General features: G+C 43.1%; 1 protein-coding gene across 1 annotated transcript in view; it reads left to right on the forward strand.

The window, feature by feature from the left end:
• The window catches only part of ClpX (Caseinolytic protease chaperone subunit), a 33639-nt gene that overhangs the window by 5695 nt on the left and 3888 nt on the right, over positions 1 to 24056 (forward strand). Inside the window, exons 2-9 of the mRNA XM_069504371.1 lie at positions 3927 to 4058; positions 10320 to 10524; positions 14060 to 14232; positions 15310 to 15444; positions 15953 to 16097; positions 19415 to 19506; positions 20000 to 20153; positions 20770 to 20965. Coding sequence (XP_069360472.1) covers positions 3927 to 4058; positions 10320 to 10524; positions 14060 to 14232; positions 15310 to 15444; positions 15953 to 16097; positions 19415 to 19506; positions 20000 to 20153; positions 20770 to 20965 — 1232 coding nt within the window. The remainder of the gene's footprint in view (positions 1 to 3926; positions 4059 to 10319; positions 10525 to 14059; positions 14233 to 15309; positions 15445 to 15952; positions 16098 to 19414; positions 19507 to 19999; positions 20154 to 20769; positions 20966 to 24056) is intronic.

Genomic DNA, 24056 nt, shown 5'->3' on the forward strand with positions numbered 1-24056 from the left:
GCGACAGGTCGAGATGGCAATCGGGGAGGGAACGCCCCGTACACCCACACAGCCCCCGCACTAACCCGGTGCGAGCACGGGCGGGTGACGTGCGGGTGTGCGGGGCGTCCCCCCGCCTCATACCCCGATTGCCATCTCAGCCTGTCGCGGACTATAGGTACTTTGTTAATGTTACTTAAATATTATCGTTAAATTTCTCTTTCTGTCAGTCAGTTGCACGTGTTACGTTATAATAATAAGTAGGTAAGTAAATGGTTGTTGAATAAGAAATAATTTATTGAAATTATTAATTAATGTAACAACAAAGTAACTAACAGTAAGGGCGGTTACGCACTCACCCGATCCGAGTCCGTGAAAATACTTTCCGATGTACCTAGTCATAGAACTATTTGTATATAGCTTATGGTAGATCTTGCACTTTTGTGAAAATTTATAATTTTGCTTTTTAAAATTAATAATTTTAACAATTTTTGTAAGTATGTTTATGTTAGTTTGTACTCGTAGTTTAATTAGTGTAATTGGCTTTATGGCCGTTCTAATTAAATAAATAATAATAATAATGACATATGACGTAGATATTTTTTATATCCGTACTAGCTGATGGCCGCGACTTCGTATGCGTGGATTTAGGTTGTTAAAATTCCGTGGGAACTCATTCATTTCCCGGGGCAAAAAGTACCCTATGTCACTCTCCAGAGGGCCTAACATGCCGCGATGCAACACCTATATAGCGTCATCTAGGGAGCTATGAATGAATTAGCTAAAGAAAACGGTACAATGATTCTTTCTAGTAATAAGTGTATTAAACAATATTCTGCGTAATAATTTCCAGGTTTCTCATCGCACAACCACGCCCCGCGAGAAAATTTTGTCTACGCATTATCTCGTGTTTCTTCATACAAATAAGACGAGTAAATGCGTAGACAAAATATTCTCGTGGTGCGCATGTTAGCCTAACTGGTCTTTAATTATACCCATCCAAAAAATCACGTCGATTCGTTGCTCCGTTGCGACGTAATTGAATGACAAACAAACACACTTTCGCATTTATAATAAGGGTACTTTTCACGGATTCGGATCGGATGAGTGCGTGATCGCTCTAAGCAACTAACTAGCGCAGTGCGGTCAAGTGTGAACTAATTTGCCGAATGAGTTGGTTCCGTTCCGTAACTATAACATTACCTATTACGGAATACTCATTCGATTGATTTTGATCGATATCAGTTAACTAGTTAACACTTTCATTCGTGATTTAAGGTGATAGATAACTGATATCGATCAAAATTTAATGTAGGGCTAAAAACTTATCTTACAAATAAAATTTTTTGACAATCAGGAAGCGTAAAAATTTATCAATCCATACTATATCATTTGTCTGTCTGTCTGTCTGTCTGCTAGCCTTTCACGGCGAATCCGTTCAATCGATTTTGACGAAATTTGGTACAGCTAGTGCTTGCATTCCGGGGAAGGCTACTTTTTATCCCGGAAAATCAAAGAGATCCCACGGGATTTTTAAAAACCTAAATCCACGCCGATGAAGTCGCGGGCATCATCTAGTTCTGAATAAATAATTTGAGTTTGAGTTTAAAATGAATGTGTTAAAAATAAAGATTATTATTATTATAGATAGTAATGGATTTACTTATATCCATACTTATATCAAATATTTGAAAAGAGCAACCGTCGAGTTTCTTGCTGGTTCTTCTCGGTTCGAAATTCCACCCCTAAGTAGGTTAAATGGGGGATGGAAGTTTATCATTGTATCTGTTATTCGGTGCTGTTCAGGGTGCGTGTCCTGATGTTATAGTGTTTGTTTCTGAAAAAAAAGCCATTTGTTTCCTGTAGGCCACGCGGGCGAAGCCGCGGGCAGAAGCTAGTTTTATATATAAAAGTAATTTAATCAATGAAGACGTTTGAAGGGCGTATCAAACTTGTATGATTATATTCGACAGAGCGTAAAACCGTTTTATAAGGCGAAGCACAATTTCCTTTTGCGTGCGACATTAAGTGCTGTTCTGATACAAAGTTATTATGTCAAGGTGGTGTTGCACAAGTTGTTTTTGTGGATTTTTGTATTACCTTGTAACCGGGTACCTTATTATATGAGCTGATACTAAGTGAGGTGTTCTTGGGGGCGAGGACTCGGTCACTAATGGGGAATCACTTAGAACTTTGAAGTATCCGACTTAGGCAATCTAAGCAGTTGCCAGTTAGGAAGTTAGGTTGCCAGTTGGGATGAATGAATGAATGAATATACCTTTATTTGTACACCACAAAATTATTATCTACTGAAAAACACATACTTGAACAAAAATATAGGCAGGTACAATTTGGCGGCATTATATGGTACTCTGTAGTGAGCCGGTGATGGGTTGATCATGATCATGATGATATGGCGGACATAGCTATAGATATTAGGGGTAGGTGGTGCAAGTATAGTCCCCGTCAGGTCGGGGTGGGAACGCCCCGCACACCCGCACAGCCCCTGCCCGGGATCGAACCCCCGACCAGCTGAATGAGGCCGACGTCAGAGAGTTGAAATTTTCACAGAATGTGTATTTAACTGTCATTTCTTGTACGATGGCACGGAACCCTTTATCTGCGAGTCTGACTCGCACTTGACCGATTTTTTCTAGTGAACGGTAAAATATGGCATTTGCAAACACGATCAATTTTATTGCTTAGTCGTAACTCGTAAATAAACAGTTTATTTAAAGAAAGTAGGTCGCCAGATTGACAATACACATGCAGTTCAGTGATCAAGGATAAACAGACGGACGGACGGACGGACGGATGGCTCGAGTATCATTTCATTGTTTACACACAATGACTGATTAGGGGGAAATGCGATGGCGTGTGAAGGAAAAGCTGCGGCGATCGTGAGGTCCAATATAAATGAAAGTGGGTTGCGACATTTTACAAAAGGATTAATTAAAGGTGCTTGACTGTAATCTACCTGTGGCTGTAATATACAACTTTTTGAAATTAGATATTCATATCTACTAATATTATAAATGTGAAAGTGTGTCTGTCTGTCTGTCCGTCTGTCTGTCTGCTAGCTTTTCACGGCTCAACGGTTCAACCGATTTTGACGAAATTTGGTACTGAGATAGCTTGCATCCCGGGGAAGGACATAGGCTACTTTTTATCCCGGAAAATTAAAGAGTTCCTACGGGATTTTCAAAAACCTAAATCCACGCGGACGAAGTCGCGGGCATCATCTAGTAAATATACTATAAAAGGAAAATATATAAAAGAAAAATTAGATATAAATATAATCTAAATATATAAAAGGAAAAGGTGACTGACTGACTGACTGACTGACTGACTGATCTATCAACGCACAGCTAAAACTACTGGACGGATCGGGCTGAAATTTGGCATGCAGATAGCTATTATGACGTAGGCATCCGCTAAGAAAGGATTTTTGAAAATTCAACCCCTAAGGGGGTGAAATAGGGGTTTGAAATTAGTGTAGTCCACGCGGACGAAGTCGCGAGCATAAGCTAGTATAATATAAGCGACCGAAAGTAATGTATATCGATCTTTAGAAAGGAATAGCAGATTTGGAGAGCGTTGTCCCTATCGTTGAGACCGACAAAACGTCATATATATTAGGTACTAGATGATGCCTATCTATATCCTTCCCCGGGATGCAAGCTATCTCTGTACCAAATTTCATTAAAATCGGTTGAATGGATGGGCCGTGAAAAGCTAGCAGACAGACAGACAGACACACTTTCGCATTTATAATATCAGTATGGATGAGTGACAGAGACAACGCTCTACAAAGCCGAAATGCCATTCTAAAGGCTGATGTACATAGGTTGTACTGCCGGGCACTGTAGGTTGATATTTATTGCAATTTGTCCATAAACTGGTCCATCATGAAAATCCTAAATGTTTGTTTGTGTGTTTGTTCCCAGGAAGCGCACACACCTGCCGCACGGTGCGGCGGCCGTGCTCGCGCCCGCTGAGCACGTGCGCCGTGCTCTGCAAGAGTCCCACCGAGCAGCCGCCCGGACCCCCTCACCCCTCCAAAGAAGCTCCCGGAACAGGTAACAGCGTCTTGCACTTGTGTCTGTCTGTCTGTCTGTCTGTCGGTCTGTCAAGAAACCTACAGGGTACTTCCCGTTGACCTAGAATCACGAAATTTGGCAGGTAGGTAGGTCTTATAGCAGACATTCGGGGGAAAATCTGAACACCGTGAATTTAGGGTTAGATCACACAAAAAAATTAAATTAATGATGATGGTTCTGTTTATTTTAAACCCGGCTTGTCAGGCTATTTACAAAGGCACAGATAAACGAGATGCTGGATCAACTCCCAGATGCCGACGTGTTTTATCAAAAAGATGCAGCTTTCATAAAATCAATTTTTTCCTATTTAAATAGATTATAATATAGTTAAGTACTTTTGTGTGTTAAGTGATTTTTTTAGAATGTAATTACTAATTAGCTGTTAATAACTTTGCATGTACACGCTTTGGTTAAGACTGTTAGTGTATATTGTTTAAAATGTAATAATAAATAAATAAATAATAAAGTATCGGTCATACCTAATAATAACAATAAGTAAAAAATGTCATTTTGTGCATTACGAATCAAGAAAGTGCACACTTTCCCGGAATTACGCTCCACGCGCGTACTAATGCCAACATACACCACCAAGCCGATAACACGTGCCAAAAAGTGACAAGGCCCAGTCGATAGGGAGAAGTTCCGTACCTTTGTGCAGCGGAACGTAGCCCAGATAATAACTGACAAATCCTACGAACGAGTCTCTGTAAAGGGAGGAAAAGCTTTAAAAGCCGGCCAAGTGCGTGGCGGACCACGCGCAGTGTAGGGTTCCGTAGTCACAACTTAACCAGGATAGTTTTCCTTTAAAATTGATATACTACTGCTGTGAATTTTTTCACGTGCCTATATACTACCATTTGGCTGATAAAGGGAAGGGACACTTTTAGATTTTTACTCTAATAAAAGTTAGCACTATAAAACATCATATTTTACAAACGGATCTAGAAATCGAAAAATGATGTTCCCGCACCCACAGTATTATAGAATAGAATATGTTTTTTATTCATGTAAACTTTTTAAAAGACCTATTCAACGATACCCCACACTATGGGGTAGACTAGAAAAGGAATTCATCCCCAATTTACATGTAGGGGAAGTACCCTAAAAAAAAAATTTACCACAATTTTATTTCACCACTTTGTCGGCGTGATTAATATTTATAACCATGCCAAATTACAGATTTCTAGTACAGTCTCTGAGATTAACCGAGGACGGACGGACAGACGGACGGACATGGCGAAACTATAAGGGTTCCTTGTTTACTACGGAACCCTAAAAAGGTAAGTACTACGCTGCAGCCGCGCCGTGCTACGTAAAAAAAAAACCGGCCAAGTGCGAGTCAGGCTCGCGCAACGAGGGTTCTGTACTACAGTCGTATTTTTCGACATTTTGCACGATAATTCAAAAACTATGATGCATAAAAATAAATAAAAATCTGTTTTAGAATGCACAGTTGAAGCCCTTTCATATGATACCCGACTTGGTATAGTTGTCTTTTTTTTTTAAAATAGAGATAGCGAGCAAACGAGCAGGCGTGTACCTGATGTTAAGTGATTACCGCCTCCCATGAACATTTGCAGCACCAGAGGAACCGCCGACACGTTACCGGCCTTTCAGGAATTTGTTGGTCCGCCCCTTGAATAACCCCATGTTGTAATCTAGTGGGAACACCGCCGATGGGAGTTGGAGGGTGTCTTACCCAGAGAGCACCCCTGTACAACTTCGATCCGGGTGGTGGGATGGCCCTTAGAGAGCACCCCTGTACAACTTCGATCCGGGTGGTGGGATGGCCCTTAGAGAGCACCCCTGTACAACTTCGATCCGGGTGGTGGGATGGCCCTTAGAGAGCACCCCTGTACAACTTCGATCCGGGTGGTGGGATGGCCCTTAGAGAGCACCCCTGTACAACTTCGATCCGGGTGGTGGGATGGCCCTTAGAGAGCACCCCTGTACAACTTCGATCCCATTTCGCTTTAATGCGCTACGTCAACTCGTCGGCGTGTTGTCTGATTGATCAACACGTGTAGTCCTATGCGATTGGACACGTGCCATCACATGTTTGTCGTCCGATGGACGCCCAACACAATGTTGCATGCATCCATGCCATGCCTTGCCGCATGATAATAACTCTATTATAGCGATGACACGATATGACTTGCGTACCATGTCGCCAGCTGAAAAGTTTGTTGATGACAGTTTATTATTTACTAGATGATGCCCGCCACTTCGTCCGCGTGGAATTATGTTTTTGAAAATCCCGTGGGAACTCTTTGATTTTCCGGGATAAAAAGTAGCCTATGTCACTCTCCAAATCTTTGAAATGTCTGTGGACTATACCCATGCAAAAAATCACGTCAATCCGTTGCTTCGTTGCGACGTGATTGAAAGACAAACCAACAAACCAACAAACCGATAAACCAACAAACAAGCACACTTTCGCATTAGTATAAGGGTACTTGATGATCTCTTCATTCCATCATTCATTTCAGTTTGAGCCTCAATAGCTCAACGGTTAAAGGAGCGGACTGAAATCCGAAAGGTCGCTGGTTCGAACCCCACCCCACCCGTTGCCAGTCCTACCCACTCCTAGCACAAACTTTACGCTTAGTTGGAGGGGAAAGTGGAATTTTAGTTTTCATTATAAACTTAGCTAATATTTTTTTTAAGAAAATAATATAAATTCTGCACTTGGCCATCGTGGTAGACTATGGCCAACCCCTTCTCATTTAGAGAAAAGACCCGACTTCAGCAGTGAGCCGGCGATGAGTTGATCATGATGATGATAAGAGTATTGTATTGTATGAGAGCATACAAGAATTACAGAATCCCCCTGTCTCAGAGTTTATATCGTAGATAGATACATTCCTCTGCAAAATGCAGGTCGTTCTGTTCGAATCCTAGTTCGGGGGCCAGGATTATCGACAATTAATGGTTTTTTTTTTGTTTCTTTTTAACAGACTTCAAAAAAAGGAGGAGGTTCTCAATTCGTCGGATTTTTTTTTTTTTTTATGTATGTTCCCCGATTACTCAAAAACGCCTGGACCGATTTTGAAAATTCTTTTTTTGTTTGAAAGGGTATACTTCAAAGTTGGTCCCATTTTAATTTGGTGAAGATCTGATGAACATCTTCGAAGATAGATACTGGAACTCCTCAACGGATAAGAGTAAATTGCTCGCGATCAGTGTAATAGCTTAGTAAACAGTAGATTTTTAACCAGTCATAGCACAATTCCATGGGGCCACTAAAAATTGTGAAATAAAATTTTTTTACAAAAAAAATAAAAACCGACTTCGTTACATAAACACTAAAAATTGAAAAATAATTTAATTTATTACCGAATATATTATGTATACAAGAGTTAATATAGTTCCATAATAATATTTTTTGGGGTCGGTGCCAATGAGGTGCCATTGTGGAGTCCCATAAAAATATGAAGTCTAGACGATTCGCGCAGCTAAAGCTAATTGGCACCGGCACCAAAAAATATTATTATGGAACTATATTAACTCTTGTATACATAATATATTCGGTAATAAATTACATTATTTTTCAATTTTTAGTGTTTATGTAATTTATATCTAATAAGAAAATACTTATTTGTTTTAATGTTTACTTGTTAACTGTAATCGGTTTATGTATTTATAAGTAAGTTATTAACATTAATTGTACCTACCTATTTATATTCGGGCGAAAGACTGGCTTCCCATAGCACAGGGAATCCTAGTTTGGGGGCCAGGAACATTGCATTGCTACTACCAGGGTTATGTACTTATATATACCTTGTAAATTTTTTATCAAATAAAAAAAAAGATTATTCTGTGGTTGACAAGTATAAAAGTAGTCCGTTTTGCTTTACTTGTCCTTTAGCTTTGATTTCCGGTTTATTTAGCAAATCTTCTGTCCTAAATTGACTCTCCTACTGAAGAATTAACTCTCTTAGCGAAGAATCATTTTGCTGAGATCGTACAAACATCACTTTTAATATAAGAACCTTCAAGTCAAACAAGAGTGAATTTAGGCATAGGTTCTGATTGTAGGCACGACGTGCTAGTCTATAAATTAAAAAAAACTTTTCAAGAACAAAATGTTTCCAAAATCAATTTCAAGTTCAAAATCAATTACATAGAAGCGCCTACGTCAATCGATCTTTATACGTAATTCCAATTTAAACAAGGTACATGCTCTTTCCAAACGCAATCAAGGTGAAACCGTCCCCAAGATCATGTAAGCAAGGTCGCATTTCCATTGTTCCGCTCTCGCCACATGACGCGTCTTTATCGAGGGGCATATGATAAAGGTCAAGTAGGAGACCATATTTTGTAATCATATAGCAATGAGAGATAGGCTAGAACGACGAATCTACAATCTAAAAAACGCTATTTGGCTTCATTACCCCTAGTTAGATGTCTTCTTGTCCAAAATTCTTCAGTGCTTGAAGACCAGTCTTCGAACAGTGCGTGTTGCCAGTGATGACATATGGATCCGAGACATGGTCGCTAACTATGGGCCTCATAAGAAAGCTCAGAGTCACTCAGCGGGCGATGGAGAGAGCTAAGTGCGGAGTTTCTCTATGTGATCAAATCAGAAATGAGGAGATCCGTAGGAGAACTAGAGTAACCGACATAGCTCAACGGGTTGCGAAGCTGAAGTGGCAATGGGCAGGGCACATAGTTCGTACAACCGATAGACGTTGGGGTTCCAAGGTGCTGGAATGGCGACCTCGCACCGGAAGACGCAGCGTTGGAAGACCCCCCACTAGGTGGACGGACGACATCAGACGAGTCGCAGGGAGCCGCTGGATCCAGGCGGCGCAAGACCGTGGCGTGTGGAAGTCCCTACAAGAGACCTATGTCCAGCAGTGGACGTCTATTGGTTGATGATGATGATGACCCCTAGTTAAAGAGTCATGTCGCTATGCTAGAGCGGTGATAGCTCAGTGGTTAAGACGTCGGCCTTGTATTCGGAAGGTCCGTGGCTCATCCCGGGCGCGCATCTCTAACTTTTCGAACTTATGTGTGTGTCTCTCTGAGGGACAAAATCCGTAACGAGGAAATCCGTCGGAGAACCAAATTGACTGACATAGCTCAACGAATTAGCCAGCTGAAGTGGCAGTGGGCAGGCCACGTCTGCCGCAACCGATGGCCGCTGGGACAGACGTGTTCTGGAGTGGAGACCGCGTATCAGCAAGCGCAGTGTGGGACGACCTCCAACCCGCTGGACTGACGACCTTAAGAAGGTAGCGGGAAGTGGGTGGATGAGGTTTTGGTTGCACCCTGTATATTTGTACATGTTATATGTGTTAGTATATTTTGTATCAATAAAGAATAAAGAATATTATTAGAGTATAAAAGTAGGTATTTCCCATCTTGACAACAATTGCAAATTAATATCTAGTATCTACAGTAACATAAACAATTTGATTTATTGGTGGAGGTGAACGACCTGCGTATTATTTAACACAAATGTTCGCAAACATTTCTAATGATGATTTATTAGAAAATAATAAAATTTTATATTAAAAAACTTCAACAAAATATGCTAATTGCTAAATTCGAATGCATAAATTATTTATTTACTAGCTGATGCCCGCGACTTCGTCCGCGTGGATTTAGGTTTTCAAAAATCCCGTGGGAACTCTTTGATTTTCCGGGGTAAAAAGTAGCCTATGTCACTCTCCAGGCAGTCGAGCGAGTCAGGCTCGCGCAATGAGGGTTCCGTACTACAGTCGTATTTTTTCGATATTTTGCACGATAATTCAAAAACTATGATGCATAAAAATAAATAAAATTCTGTTTTAGAATGTACAGGTGTAGACCTTTTATATGATACCCCACTTGATATAGTCACTCACTTCGAAAGTTGAAAATACTAATTATTAGTTCATGACCACAATTTAATTTTTTTGTGTGATCTAACCCTAAATTCACGGTTTTCAGATTTTTCCCCAAATGTCAGCTATAAGATCTACCTACCTGCCAAATTTCATGATTCTAGGTCAACGGGAAGTACCCTGTAGGTTTCTTGACTGACAGACAGACAGACAACAAAGTGATCCTATAAGGGTTCCGTTTTTCCTTTTGAGGTACGAAACCCTAAAAATCACGTCAATCCGTTGCACCGTTGCGACGTGATTGAAGGACAAACCAACAAACCGATAGACCAACAAACCAACAAACAAACACACTTTCGCATTTATAATAAGGGAACTGACGATCTCTTCAATCTATCATTCATTTCAGGTTCATCATCAAGCGGCAAGAAGGGCGGCAGCGGCGTGCTGACGTGCCCCAAGTGCGGGGACCCGTGCACGCACGTGGAGACCTTCGTGAGCTCCACGCGCTTCGTCAAGTGCGACAAGTGCCACCACTTCTTCGTCGTGCTCAGCGAGGTGGACACCAAGAAGAGCATCAAGGACAACGCTGACAGCAAAGCCGGATTCTACAGGTAATGCCTCTATCCTTGTGTTCAGCCCTAGGGCGAGAAGAAATATTTCGAGAGGTCGGGCGGCAACGTCCTCCTAAGGGCGCCTCCTGTGAGGCTCGGACCACGGCTTAGGATGATGTTGGGATGGGTGGAGTTGTTGAACTACTGGTTAGTCCATACCCCCCCGAGGCCGTGGCGTGAGTCCACGTCCGGGTGACGTTAGAGATCTCTTCGCCGGCGAAGACGCTGTAATAATGTTGAGTTGTGTAGCCCTACGAGATAGGGGCATTGTCGGTCATGATTTGATCGTCGGGATCGTTAAGGACGTGCTTAGGGCGTCTTTTATCGGGGTGGTCGGTTCGGTCGGAGGTGTATGTTGCTGCCTCAACTATTAGGGGGTTGGGGTGTCTGATGGCTTTCTCAAAGTAGTTTTTGGAAAGCTGTTTGAAGTAATAAGCTATTGTTCGAGAGTTGGAGGTCCACGTTGCGCACGTACCACGAGCAGCCCGTGGACCTCTATCCACGGAGAAAGTTAGTATAGGGGCTCTCTCTGTTACGCAATCCCATGGAAATGACAAAGACAAAAAACTCAGTGGGCGTTAACCATTTGAGGCATCGAACGATCACAAATGAAACTTATGTTTTCGAATTGAATTTCGAAAGTTTTCAAGGCACGTTTGTGATTGGTTGGCCATACAATGGCCGACTGGTACACGATTGTGTTCTGACTTCAGAGGCGATCCCTACAAGGGAATAAGTTCAGCAATGAACTTCTATCAGATAGGTATGAGACACGACGATAACGCGTGATACTGTTTTCTAAAATTAGCATACCAAATCTATTTTAAATTTTAAATATTTACAAAAGATATTAATCTAGGTAAAGCGTGTGCTAAAACTATGTTTTTATTATTAACTAGCTTATGCTCGCGACTTCGTCCGCGTGGACTACAAAATTTCAAAACCCTATTTCACCCCCTTAGGAGTTGAATTTTCAATAATCCTTTCTTAGCGGATGCCTACGTCATAATAGCTATCTGCATGCCCAATTTCAGCCCGATCCGTCCAGTAGTTTGAGCTGTGCGTTGATAGATCAGTCAGTCAGTCAGTCATTCAGTCAGTCAGTCACCCTTTTCTTTTATAATATAAATAAATAATAATAAATAAATAAACGTTTATTCGCTGGAATGTGGGTACATGTAGGTGTTACATCAGTTGAGTTGCCTGACACATTCTACCAGATCCTGGTGTGCAAATGGTTAAAGAATATTACAATTACATCAATTTTTTTTTCTAGTTCATTACATTTACGAAATCATAAATTTAAACATTACTCAATCAGATAAAATAAAATAAGGATTTCCATGTCGTAGTTAAAAACAAAATAAAATATACAGTGATTACAGAATATAAACCAGTCATTTAAAAGAAGCAGAACAAAAGCATAGTTTGTCAGCGCATATAAAAGTCCAAATTCATCAATTATATTATAAATTTTTATCCATGAAATAGTCATTAATTTTTTAATACATTTTGTTTAAAAGAAGATCATGTAGTTTCCGCTTGTAATGTAGTATACTAGGCGTGTTTTTTATTACTTCGGGTAGCTTGTTATAAGTTTTTATTGATTTATATATTTTATATATTTATATATTTAGATTAAGCGTGCTAAAAGTATTGGCATCTGTGTAATAATTTTGTTATTGTGAAAACCTAATGGTGTCAACGAACCATGTTGCTAGATGTCTGGTCCGTGACATTGTCTCACAGCCTCGCGATATCGCGGCATCTACCTACGTTGCGTATTACTCTAACTTTACACTTTCATCATCATCATCAACATATGCAATTGTTTACTGTCCCAAATAAAAAAAAAAAAAAAAAAAAAAAACCGATAGACGTCCACTGCTGCACATAGGTCTCTTGTATGGACTTCCACACGCCACTTAAATCCAGCGGCCCCCTGCGACTCATCTGATGTCGACCGTCCACCTAGTGGGGGGTCTTCCAACACTGCGTCTTTCGGTGCGAGGTCGCCATTCCAGCACCTTGGGACCCCAACGTCTATCGGTTTTACGAACTATGTGCCCTGCCCATTGCCACTTCAATTTCGCAACCCGTTGAGCTATGTCGGTTACTCTAGTTCTCCTACGGATCTCCTCATTTCTGATTTGATCACATAAAGAAACTCCAAGCATAGCTCTCTCCCTCGCCCGGTGACTGACTCTGAGCTTTCTTATGAGGCCCATAGTTAGCGACCATGTCTCGGATCCATATACTGGCAACACGCACTGTTCGAAGACTTTGGTCTTCAAGCACTGAGGAATTTCGAACAAGATTTTGTACCTTTATTTTACGAAGTTAAATAACAAAGTCGAAGAAGGTTTAAGAAATTAAATATCACTTGATTTGAAGGAAAACATCGTGAGGAAACCTGCACTCCTGAGAGTTCTCCATAATGTTCTCAAAGGTGTGTGAAGTCTGCCAATCCGCATTTGGCCAGTGGTAGACAGCCAAACCTTTCTCACTCTGACAGGAGACTCGTGCTCTGTAGTGAGCCGGCGACGCGATGGGTTGATCATGATGATGATGTGTACACTTGGTGTTTCTTTACACTAGTTCTAGTTACATATAACTTCTTATAAGAAACTAGCTATGCTCGCGACTTCGTCACTTTTGAGCTTTCAAAAATAAACTCGCTCAGCGATATTCACATGAGGTTTGCACAGAACTGAGCGACCGCGGGCAAGTGGCGCGAGTAATCGCTCGTCGCACTTGCACACTCGCTTATAGCCCGGCGACAAAATTATCGAAACTCGCTTCCTGCTGATGGCCAACTCGTTTATAGTTTCTAGTTCTACTCGTTTCTCGTTTATCGACGGCGGTCGGACCACTGCCTTAAAGTCGTTAATAACTCTTTTAACTACGAATCTATAGGTTATTGACTTCGCGGATTGGATCGTCTAGCAATGGCGAATGACCGATAAGCTTATCAGGAGAAATGACCTATCGAAATGTTTATTATTTTATCGTCTGCATCTCCGAGTTCTTTGTTAAAAGATAGCTTCTGACAATTTGGGGAATATCTGCTTATTTTTACCAGTAAATTTATATATAGTACGCGACAGGTCAAGATGGCAATCAGAGTGGGGACGCTCCGCCCGTCCCCCCGCCTCATACCCCGGTTGTCATATTGACCTGTCGCGCACTATACCTACTTTGCAATATTTCGAGAGATTTTTCAAGTGGGATTTTCAGGGGTTTTCCAAAATTCATAAAATTCACGTCCACTGTTAGTTTTAATCTGTTCACGTAGTGGGGGTCTTCCGATGCCGCGCTTTCCGACGCAAGGTCGCCATTCTAGTACCTTGGGACCCCAACGTCTATTAGTTTTTAGAATTATGTGCCCTTCTGTCTATTGCTACAATCTACATCAGCTTCGCAATCTGTTGAGCTTTATCGGTTACTCTGGTTCTCTAATGGATCTCCTCATTTCTGATTTGATCATGTAGAGAAACTCCAAGCCACCTTTTTTAAAGAGATTTTTTCCTTTCAGAAAGCCTCCACCACCACCCAAGAAGATCTTCGAATACCTTAACAAGCACGTGGTAGGTCAGGAGTACGCCAAGAAGGTGCTGTCCGTGGCCGTGTACAACCACTACAAGCGCATCTACAACAACGTCACGGGCACCGGCGACGCGCACCATCCTCTACATCACACGCACAGAGGTGACTTACGCTTAGCTATACGGCTTTGCCGGTAGGGTTGTCACTAGCCACGGCCGAAGACTTGCACCGGAGCAGACCAGCGGCCCTACCGCGGTTGTTTGACAGCTACAATGTCACGATCGCATTCATCTCTGATTGGTTAATGCTCGCTCACTATTGGCCACAATGCATTGTTGCAACAAGAATCGCACAAATTCAGCCAATCAGAACAATTGAGATTGTAATAATGATTGATGCAGGTTTTAGACAATCGCCCCGCTGAAACAATTTAGAACAAACATAAATCCTAAATTGCCGCTGCCAGGAATTGAATCCAACCTCCCACTACTTATAAGACCACTGCGCTAGGGAGATCGTCAAACTTATTACGTTTACTTTTTATTAGTAATTTCTAAAAGGCCGGCAACGCATCGGCGGCTCCTCTGGTGCTGCAAATGTTCATGGGCGGCGGTAATCACTTAACATCAGGTGACCCGCCTGCTCGTTCGCTATATCTATTAAAAAAAAAAAAAAACAACTTTATTTATATTGTTGACTCTAAAGAATGCGCTATCGATTTCGGTAATGACAATGGGATGACAGCTGACGTCGCGTCCTCGAGAGTGTGTTCAATTGATTTGTGGGCGTGAAAAGCGAAACTGTCACGGTTTTACGCATCTCTTGTTTACTTTGTGAATCGTTATATTTGTACTAGCTGATGACTGTGATTTCGTACGCGTGGATTTAGATTTTTAAAAATCCCCTGGGAACTCTTTGATTTTCCGGAATAAAAAGTAGCCTACGTCACTCAGCACTCTCCAGGTCTTAAACTATACCCATGCAAAAAATCACGTCTATCCGTTGCACTGTTGCGACGTTACTGAGGGACAAGCCAGCAAACAAATACACTTTTGCATTTTTAATAGGGATAGTGATTTGATGCCTATCTGCGATGCAATCCACGAGGCACGAAACAGAGGAAAATGGAAAAACATCTTAGCAAAGATTATATCAAAGGGGAGCCACGATCCTGAAAATTGAGGGAGCGACGCAGGAAGAAAAGTGATTTGATGTTTTAAGGACGGTTGTCTTTTACAGACCTCCTGCACCTGAGCCACAGCACGGGCGGCGGCGGCGGCGTGGCGGGCGGGGGCGCCGAGGTGCTGGAGAGGAACCACCACGAGCTGAGATTAGACAAGAGCAATGTGCTGCTACTGGGGCCTACGGGCAGTGGTAACTATCATGAGATATGTTGTGGCCGTATGGTAATAATTAAATGCGGCAACGATGAAAGATGTTTATTGAGAGCCGTCTTATGATCTACTCTCGCTTATGGACTAACAATATTAATAAAGAAATCTTACATACTATTGTTTTAAACTTATTGCTTAACGACCTAACCTACATAATTTTGCATCACCTCTCTTTCAATCCGATGTGCAGGCAACCTACTTCGATATATTGAGGAGTTGCATTTTTATGTTACAGCTAATATGAACATGCTACGTTTAAACTGACAATTCGTACATATTACAATCATGATCAGCCCGTCGCCGGCTCACTTCAGAGCACGGTGCACTAAAATTTAGTCTTTAAATGTAAAATTCATGTTCATTCACAATATTGAAAAGAAAAAGATGCAGATAGTCTAAATTTAGTTTAGAGAAAGACAAGAGAATCGGCGTCATTGTATGTCTTGTTTCATAATTATTTAGTCACCACTGTGTCTCCTCTCTTCTAGGTAAAACGCTGCTAGCGCAGACGATCGCGCAGTGCCTGGACGTGCCGTTCGCGATCTGCGACTGCACCACACTCACGCAGGCCGGCTACGTCGGCGAGGACATCGAGAGTGTCATCGCTAAGCTACTGCAAGATGCTAACTTCAAGTGAGTATAAGACGCTGCTAGCGCAGACGATCGCGCAGTGTCTGGACGTGCCGTTCGCGATCTGCGACTGCACCACACTCACGCAGGCCGGCTACGTCGGCGAGGACATCGAGAGTGTCATCGCTAAGCTACTGCAAGATGCTAACTTCAAGTGAGTATAAGACGCTGCTAGCGCAGACGATCGCGCAGTGTCTGGACGTGCCGTTCGCGATCTGCGACTGCACCACACTCACGCAGGCCGGCTACGTCGGCGAGGACATCGAGAGTGTCATCGCTAAGCTACTGCAAGATGCTAACTTCAAGTGAGTATAAGACGCTGCTAGCGCAGACGATCGCGCAGTGCCTGGACGTGCCGTTCGCGATCTGCGACTGCACCACACTCACGCAGGCCGGCTACGTCGGCGAGGACATCGAGAGTGTCATCGCTAAGCTACTGCAAGATGCTAACTTCAAGTGAGTATAAGACGCTGCTAGCGCAGACGATCGCGCAGTGTCTGGACGTGCCGTTCGCGATCTGCGACTGCACCACACTCACGCAGGCCGGCTACGTCGGCGAGGACATCGAGAGTGTCATCGCTAAGCTACTGCAAGATGCTAACTTCAAGTGAGTATAAGACGCTGCTAGCGCAGACGATCGCGCAGTGCCTGGACGTGCCGTTCGCGATCTGCGACTGCACCACACTCACGCAGGCCGGCTACGTCGGCGAGGACATCGAGAGTGTCATCGCTAAGCTACTGCAAGATGCTAACTTCAAGTGAGTATAAGACGCTGCTAGCGCAGACGATCGCGCAGTGCCTGGACGTGCCGTTCGCGATCTGCGACTGCACCACACTCACGCAGGCCGGCTACGTCGGCGAGGACATCGAGAGTGTCATCGCTAAGCTACTGCAAGATGCTAACTTCAAGTGAGTATAAGACGCTGCTAGCGCAGACGATCGCGCAGTGTCTGGACGTGCCGTTCGCGATCTGCGACTGCACCACACTCACGCAGGCCGGCTACGTCGGCGAGGACATCGAGAGTGTCATCGCTAAGCTACTGCAAGATGCTAACTTCAAGTGAGTATAAGACGCTGCTAGCGCAGACGATCGCGCAGTGTCTGGACGTGCCGTTCGCGATCTGCGACTGCACCACACTCACGCAGGCCGGCTACGTCGGCGAGGACATCGAGAGTGTCATCGCTAAGCTACTGCAAGATGCTAACTTCAAGTGAGTATAAGACGCTGCTAGCGCAGACGATCGCGCAGTGCCTGGACGTGCCGTTCGCGATCTGCGACTGCACCACACTCACGCAGGCCGGCTACGTCGGCGAGGACATCGAGAGTGTCATCGCTAAGCTACTGCAAGATGCTAACTTCAAGTGAGTATAAGACGCTGCTAGCGCAGACGATCGCGCAGTGCCTGGACGTGCCGTTCGCGATCTGCGACTGCACCACACTCACGCAGGCCGGCTACGTCGGCGAGGACATCGAGAGTGTCATCGCTAAGCTACTGCAAGATGCTAACTTCAAGTGAGTATAAGACGCTGCTAGCGCAGACGATCGCGCAGTGTCTGGACGTGCCGTTCGCGATCTGCGACTGCACCACACTCACGCAGGCCGGCTACGTCGGCGACGACATCGAGAGTGTCATCGCTAAGCTACTGCAAGATGCTAACTTCAAGTGAGTATAAGACGCTGCTAGCGCAGACGATCGCGCAGTGCCTGGACGTGCCGTTCGCGATCTGCGACTGCACCACACTCACGCAGGCCGGCTACGTCGGCGAGGACATCGAGAGTGTCATCGCTAAGCTACTGCAAGATGCTAACTTCAAGTGAGTATAAGACGCTGCTAGCGCAGACGATCGCGCAGTGTCTGGACGTGCCGTTCGCGATCTGCGACTGCACCACACTCACGCAGGCCGGCTACGTCGGCGAGGACATCGAGAGTGTCATCGCTAAGCTACTGCAAGATGCTAACTTTAAGTGAGTATAGTGCGTAAAAACCGGCCAAGAGTGAGTCGGACTCGACACGAAGGGTTCCGTACAATCGTACAAAAAATAACAACTTTTCCCTTTACTTGTGCTATTAGACCCATCTACCTAACGACACGTAACGGCAGACACGTAATAAAGTGATCCTATAAGGGTTCCTTATGAGGTACGGAACCCTAAAAATAAATCCTAAAAATGATAATTTTTTTTGTGTCAAATTTCATGTCAAAAGTACGATTTTAGTCCTTATTTTAAAGGTGAACCGTACTTTTGACAATGACAGTTGACCCATAGAGTTAAAATGGCGCGTGAAGAGTCATTTTTAATCAGTATTACAATCGCTGTTGGACATAAGTCTCTTGCAAGGAATGCTACTGACACACATAAAACGGTCTTGTGTCCAGCGGCTCCCCAGGTGTTTCGTCCATTCATTAAGTAGAAGATCTTCCAATCTTGCACCTTTTAGTGTTAGTTTACCATTTTTGGGCATCTTCGTATTCTTGTTTTATTGTTGCCAACGAGATAGTTAAAAGCTATGTATTCCCATAATCTTACACCTTAGCAGTTCTCTGATTTGTCAAAAACGTTTGATTGCATTCATCATACAAATATTCGCCTTTTTATAAATTACAAAGAGCTTCTGTCCAACAGTGATCCACATAATATTTAAAAAAAAACATAAATGCTCACCAGTAGATTAGAGTTATGTTTTTCTTATCGAAAGTAAAATCATTCTTGCAAATCTGCGATGGTGTTCTACAAGGGAGGACTTTAGTTCCTTTTATATTCACCATCTGTATTAATGAATATATTTACACGTAGAAAATGAAAATACAAAAAACAAAAATACCAAACTTATTCTAGAGAACATAAAAATTACAAATCGAAAATATCATCTAAACCACCGCAACGAGGCAGGGTGCTGGGAACGCTGGCAGCGTTACCTCGTTGAATGGCCAGACTAATATGCTGACCGAGGTAACTGCCAGCCCTCCGGTCCCCCGTGGATTCCGCGAGACGGGATGAAAGGTCCTTAAAAAGGATCTAGCATCCTCGCCCCACGAACCCATGGTCTCCACCCCAAAAGGCACAAATATGAAACTATTTTCTATATTCTCATATTTGCGCCTCTTGGCCCTTTCTGCCTTAGTAGCCGCCGCTCCGGCCGCCACGGAGGTCGCCTGTACGTGTGACAGCGCCAGTGTATCCCACACGTGGCATCCCACACAAGCGACCTAGCTTGCTTCCACGGGATATGTGTATTAATGAATACACATATTTGTGGTAAAATACCTGTGAAATGAATATGTTTAATCAATTTAAAGTATGTTTCTGTTAATTTCAGTGTGGAGCGCGCACAGACGGGCATCGTGTTTCTGGACGAGGTGGACAAAATAGGGGCCGTGCCTGGGATACATCAACTGAGGGATGTTGGAGGTACGTTTTAAATTTTTTTTTTTTTTTTATTCAGATACAAGTTAGCCCTTGACTGCAATCTCACCTGGTGGTAAGTGATGATGCAGTCTAAGATGATAGCGGGCTAACCTATAAGGGGTATGGCAGTTTAAATTTTAAGTGATTTAAGTTTAAAGTGATTGTAATGATTAACATAATAATATATTATGTGTGAAGCTGTGATAGCCTAGTGGTTAGGACGTCCGCCTTCTAATTGAAGGTCGGGGGTTCGATCCCGGGCATACACCTCTAACTTTTCAGAGTGATTTATTTGCGTTTTAAGTTATTAAATATCACTTGCTTTAACGGTGACGGAAAACATCGTGAGGAAACCTGCATGCCTGAGAGTTCTTCATAATGTTCTCAAAGTTGTGTGAAGTCTATCTATCCGCATAACATTTCTCATACTTAGAGAAGAGCCGTGCTCTGTAGTGAGCCGGCGATGGGTTGATCATGATGTACGTATCATTACCAGGCGAGGGTGTACAACAAGGCATGCTGAAGATGCTGGAGGGCGCGGTGGTGTCGGTGCCGGAGCGCAACTCGCGCAAGTTGCGCGGCGACGCCGTGCAAGTCGACACGACCAACATACTGTTCGTGGCCAGTGGCGCTTACAACGGACTCGACAGGTATGAGGAGATCAATTCCAAAAACATGGTCAAGTGCGAGTCGGACTCGGACACGAAGGGTTCCGTACCATTGTACAAAATTTAACACTGTCCTTTTTTTAAATTTGGATGGCGGCCATTTTGAAATTATTATTATTTGTTAGAGCGGCTAAAAAATACACTTTGAAAATATTGACTCTACCTATACAGACAGACGGACAGTGTAGGCTTAGTGATAGGCACCCTTCGGGTACAGAGTCCTACAAACCGGCATTCATTTTTGAAGCGAAGATTTTTACAGATTTTTTATGAAAAACATCACCGAATCACTATCCATAATATTATAAATGCGAAAGTGTTTGTTTTTGGTTTACTGGTTTGTTCTTCAATCACGTCGCAACAGAGCAACAGATAGACGTGATTTTTCGCTTGAGTATAGTTAAAAACCTGGAGAGTGATGTAGGCTACATTTTATCCCGGAACTCAAGGAGTTCCCACGGGATTTTTAAAAACCTAAATCCATGAAGACGAAGCCGCGAGCATTAGCTAGTATATTATATTATAGACAAAGCTGTTTTTTTCTTTTTTCAAAGAAATTTAACTTGAAGTGCGCTGATAAGTATTTTTTCCCGTGCAGGCTAATCCAGCGTCGCAACAACGAGAAATACCTAGGTTTTGGCGCCTGGGACCCCAAGTCCGGTCGACGCGCGGCTCTAGCGGCCGCCGCGGCTGACGCGTCCCCGCTGGACAGTGCACGAGACGAGGCGGATGAGCGCGACCACTGGCTGAGATCCGTGCAGGCGCGGGACCTGATCGACTTCGGCATGATACCGGTCAGTATTACATAAAGCCATCCCATGTTATTGTCACGTATCTGTTGCATTAAACCATCCCATATCGTGCAGTTGCATAACACCATCCATCCATGTGGCATAACACCATTCATCCATATGGCATAACACAATCTCTAATTACGCCTATTGCATAACACAATCCACATGCCCGAGTATTAGCTACACAAAACCACTCATTGCATGTTGTCATCTCAAACAAGTCTAGTCTATACTCTATACCCTAAGTCCGATCGACGCGCGGCTCTAGCGACTGACGCGTCCCCGCTGGACAGTGCACGAGACGAGGCGGATGAGCGCGACCACTGGCTGAGATCCGTGCAGGCGCGGGACCTGATCGACTTCGGCATGATACCGGTCAGTATTGCATAAAGCCATCCCATGTTATCGTCACGTATCTGTTGCATTAAACCATCCCATATCGTGCAGTTGCATAACACCATCCATCCATATGGCATAACACCATTCATCCATATGGCATAACACAATCTCTAATTACGCCTATTGCATAACACAATCCACATGCCCTAGTATTAGCTACACAAAACCACTCATTGCATGTTGTCATCTCAAACAAGTCTAGTCTATACTCTATACCCTAAGTCCGATCGACGCGCGGCTCTAGCGACTGACGCGTTCCCGCTGGACAGTGCACGAGACGAGGCGGATGAGCGCGACCACTGGCTGAGATCCGTGCAGGCGCGGGACCTGATCGACTTCGGCATGATACCGGTCAGTATTGCATAAAGTCATCCCGTGTTGTCGTCACTTACCTGTTGCATTAAACCATCCCATATCGTGCAGTTGCATAACACCATCCATCCATATGGCATAACACCATCCATCCATATGGCATAACACCATTCATCCATATGACATAACACCATCCATCCATAAGGCTTAACACAATCTCCGATAATACACCTATTGCATAACACCATCCACACTATAATACACTCCACATGCCTAAGTATTCGCTGTACAAAACCACTTCATCCACCACATCGTCATCTTAGACTAAAAGCCGCACTCAGAGTTGCTTAATTAATAACTTAAGGCATTAATTAGTATGGATAAGGAATGCCTTAAGTAACGATTAAGCGGCTCTGAGTGCGGCTGTAAGCTACCCTCAAAGTCGGCTGACGGGTCACTGTTGGACAGCGCACGTCACGAAGCAGATGAGCGCGATCGCTAGTATAATGACAGTATACATGGAACAGTTCAGTACAGTTCTCCATGTGTGTGAAATAGCTATTTCATACATTTTATTCAATGCAAAGAATTTACATTTTGCCGTCTGTATGCAACAACCACCATGGTAGCCTAGTGGTTAGGACGTCCGCCTTCCAATCGGAAGTCGGGGGTTCGATCCCGGGCACGCACCTCTAACTTTCCGGAGTTATGTGCGTTTTTAAGTAATTAAAATATCACTTGCTTTAACGGTGAAGGAAAACATCGTGAGGAAACCTGCATGCCTGAGAGTTCTCCATAATGTTCTCAAAGGTGTGTGAAGTCTGCCAATCCGCACATGGCCAGCGTGGTACTGGTAGACTATGGCTAAAACCCTTCTCACTCTGAGAGGAGACCTATGCTCTGTAGTGAGCCGGTGATGGGTTGATCATGGTTTCAACTCCCTGGAGGTCAGACGCATTTGCGACCAACTCAAAATTATGTGTCAAATTTTGCGAGGAGATGTTAATGCTCCAGAACTTCATGACCAACTGTGTCGCATACGTGTCCCTGAATCCAATAGTAATCTTCGTCCACGAAAAAATAAAATTTTTGTGGTCCCACATCATCGCACTGTTGCTAGATCTATGTCACCTATACCCCGTTCATTAGCATCGTTCAACGCGCTTTTGGACAATAATGCTCAATGGGACCCATTTAATGATGGGTCTATAATACTGGTTCGGGAGTTACTGAAGTACGCTGAGAGCATTGCATGAATATGTCATTCAATGTTCTCAACGTACATATTCAAAATTCTTTGATCTTTTATCGTTTTGTATTTTATGTCTTTTTTCTTGTACCTTTATTTTTATTTAAATTTATTATTAATCATCTAGTTAAACTAGCGGCACGCTATGATGGCCGGTTTGACGTTTGTCCGCTCATGAAGTTCCGTATTAATTGATAACGACTTTGAAGGAAATAATTGTATTACTTTATTGACGATAGTGATGTGCAGAGATTCATAAATTTTATCGAATGTAGTTTTAGGTTTAGGACTCAAAATTTATTTATTAAATTGATTTCTTAAATGTATACAAGTGTAGAAAAATCAGTTTGCACCATTTAAGGGGTGAATGTACTTGTGAATATGAACAATTTTCACTATGTGGACAAACCTCTGAAATCGCAAAAAAATATCAATAAATTTTTAAAAATGGAATCTAATACGATCGTCACATAGGATCGCTGGCTAGCACAACTACTACCTCCGGCAAACTCGCGTCAATGCTCAATGCAAAACAAAGCAGTTTCGAATTGACGTTGCTTCGAAAAGTATAAACTGTCAGTGCAATGCGATTGTGATATAGTTTTGACCTGGCTTTGGATTTCAAATATTGATACTGCATTACTGTTGACCCTTGCTCGTTAATTTGGACTCTGTTCAAGCCCTTTGTTGTGGATTTCGTCGATATGACCGAACGTACGCAGAGAACTGTTCTAAATAGTCAGACACGTGAGTTCCTAATACGCCTTCGTAACTATTTCGATCGTGAAGCTCAAAATGGAGGGCCAATTTTACCTATAACGTCAGTGGTTGAACGCGTAGCTGATGCGCTTAATATTGGACAACGAACTGTTAGACGGATAACTAAAAAAAAATATGGCGAGACTGGCACAGAAGAAAATAAACTTCACACACCAAAAAAGAGAAAACGAGCAAAACCAGTCGTAGGCATCGATAGCTTTGATGCCGATGCTATCCGAAGACATGTTTACGGCTACTATTTACAGAAGGAGTATCCAACAAGAAAAAAGTTGGTGCATTCACTGAAGGAAGCTGGATTATTCTTCGGTGGGGAAAGTTCTTTAACGAAGATTTTGAAGACCATTGGATTTC

The sequence above is a fragment of the Maniola hyperantus genome, chromosome 17 (genome assembly GCF_902806685.2).
Source record: "Maniola hyperantus chromosome 17, iAphHyp1.2, whole genome shotgun sequence".
In the NCBI taxonomy this organism is placed as follows: domain Eukaryota; kingdom Metazoa; phylum Arthropoda; class Insecta; order Lepidoptera; family Nymphalidae; genus Maniola; species Maniola hyperantus.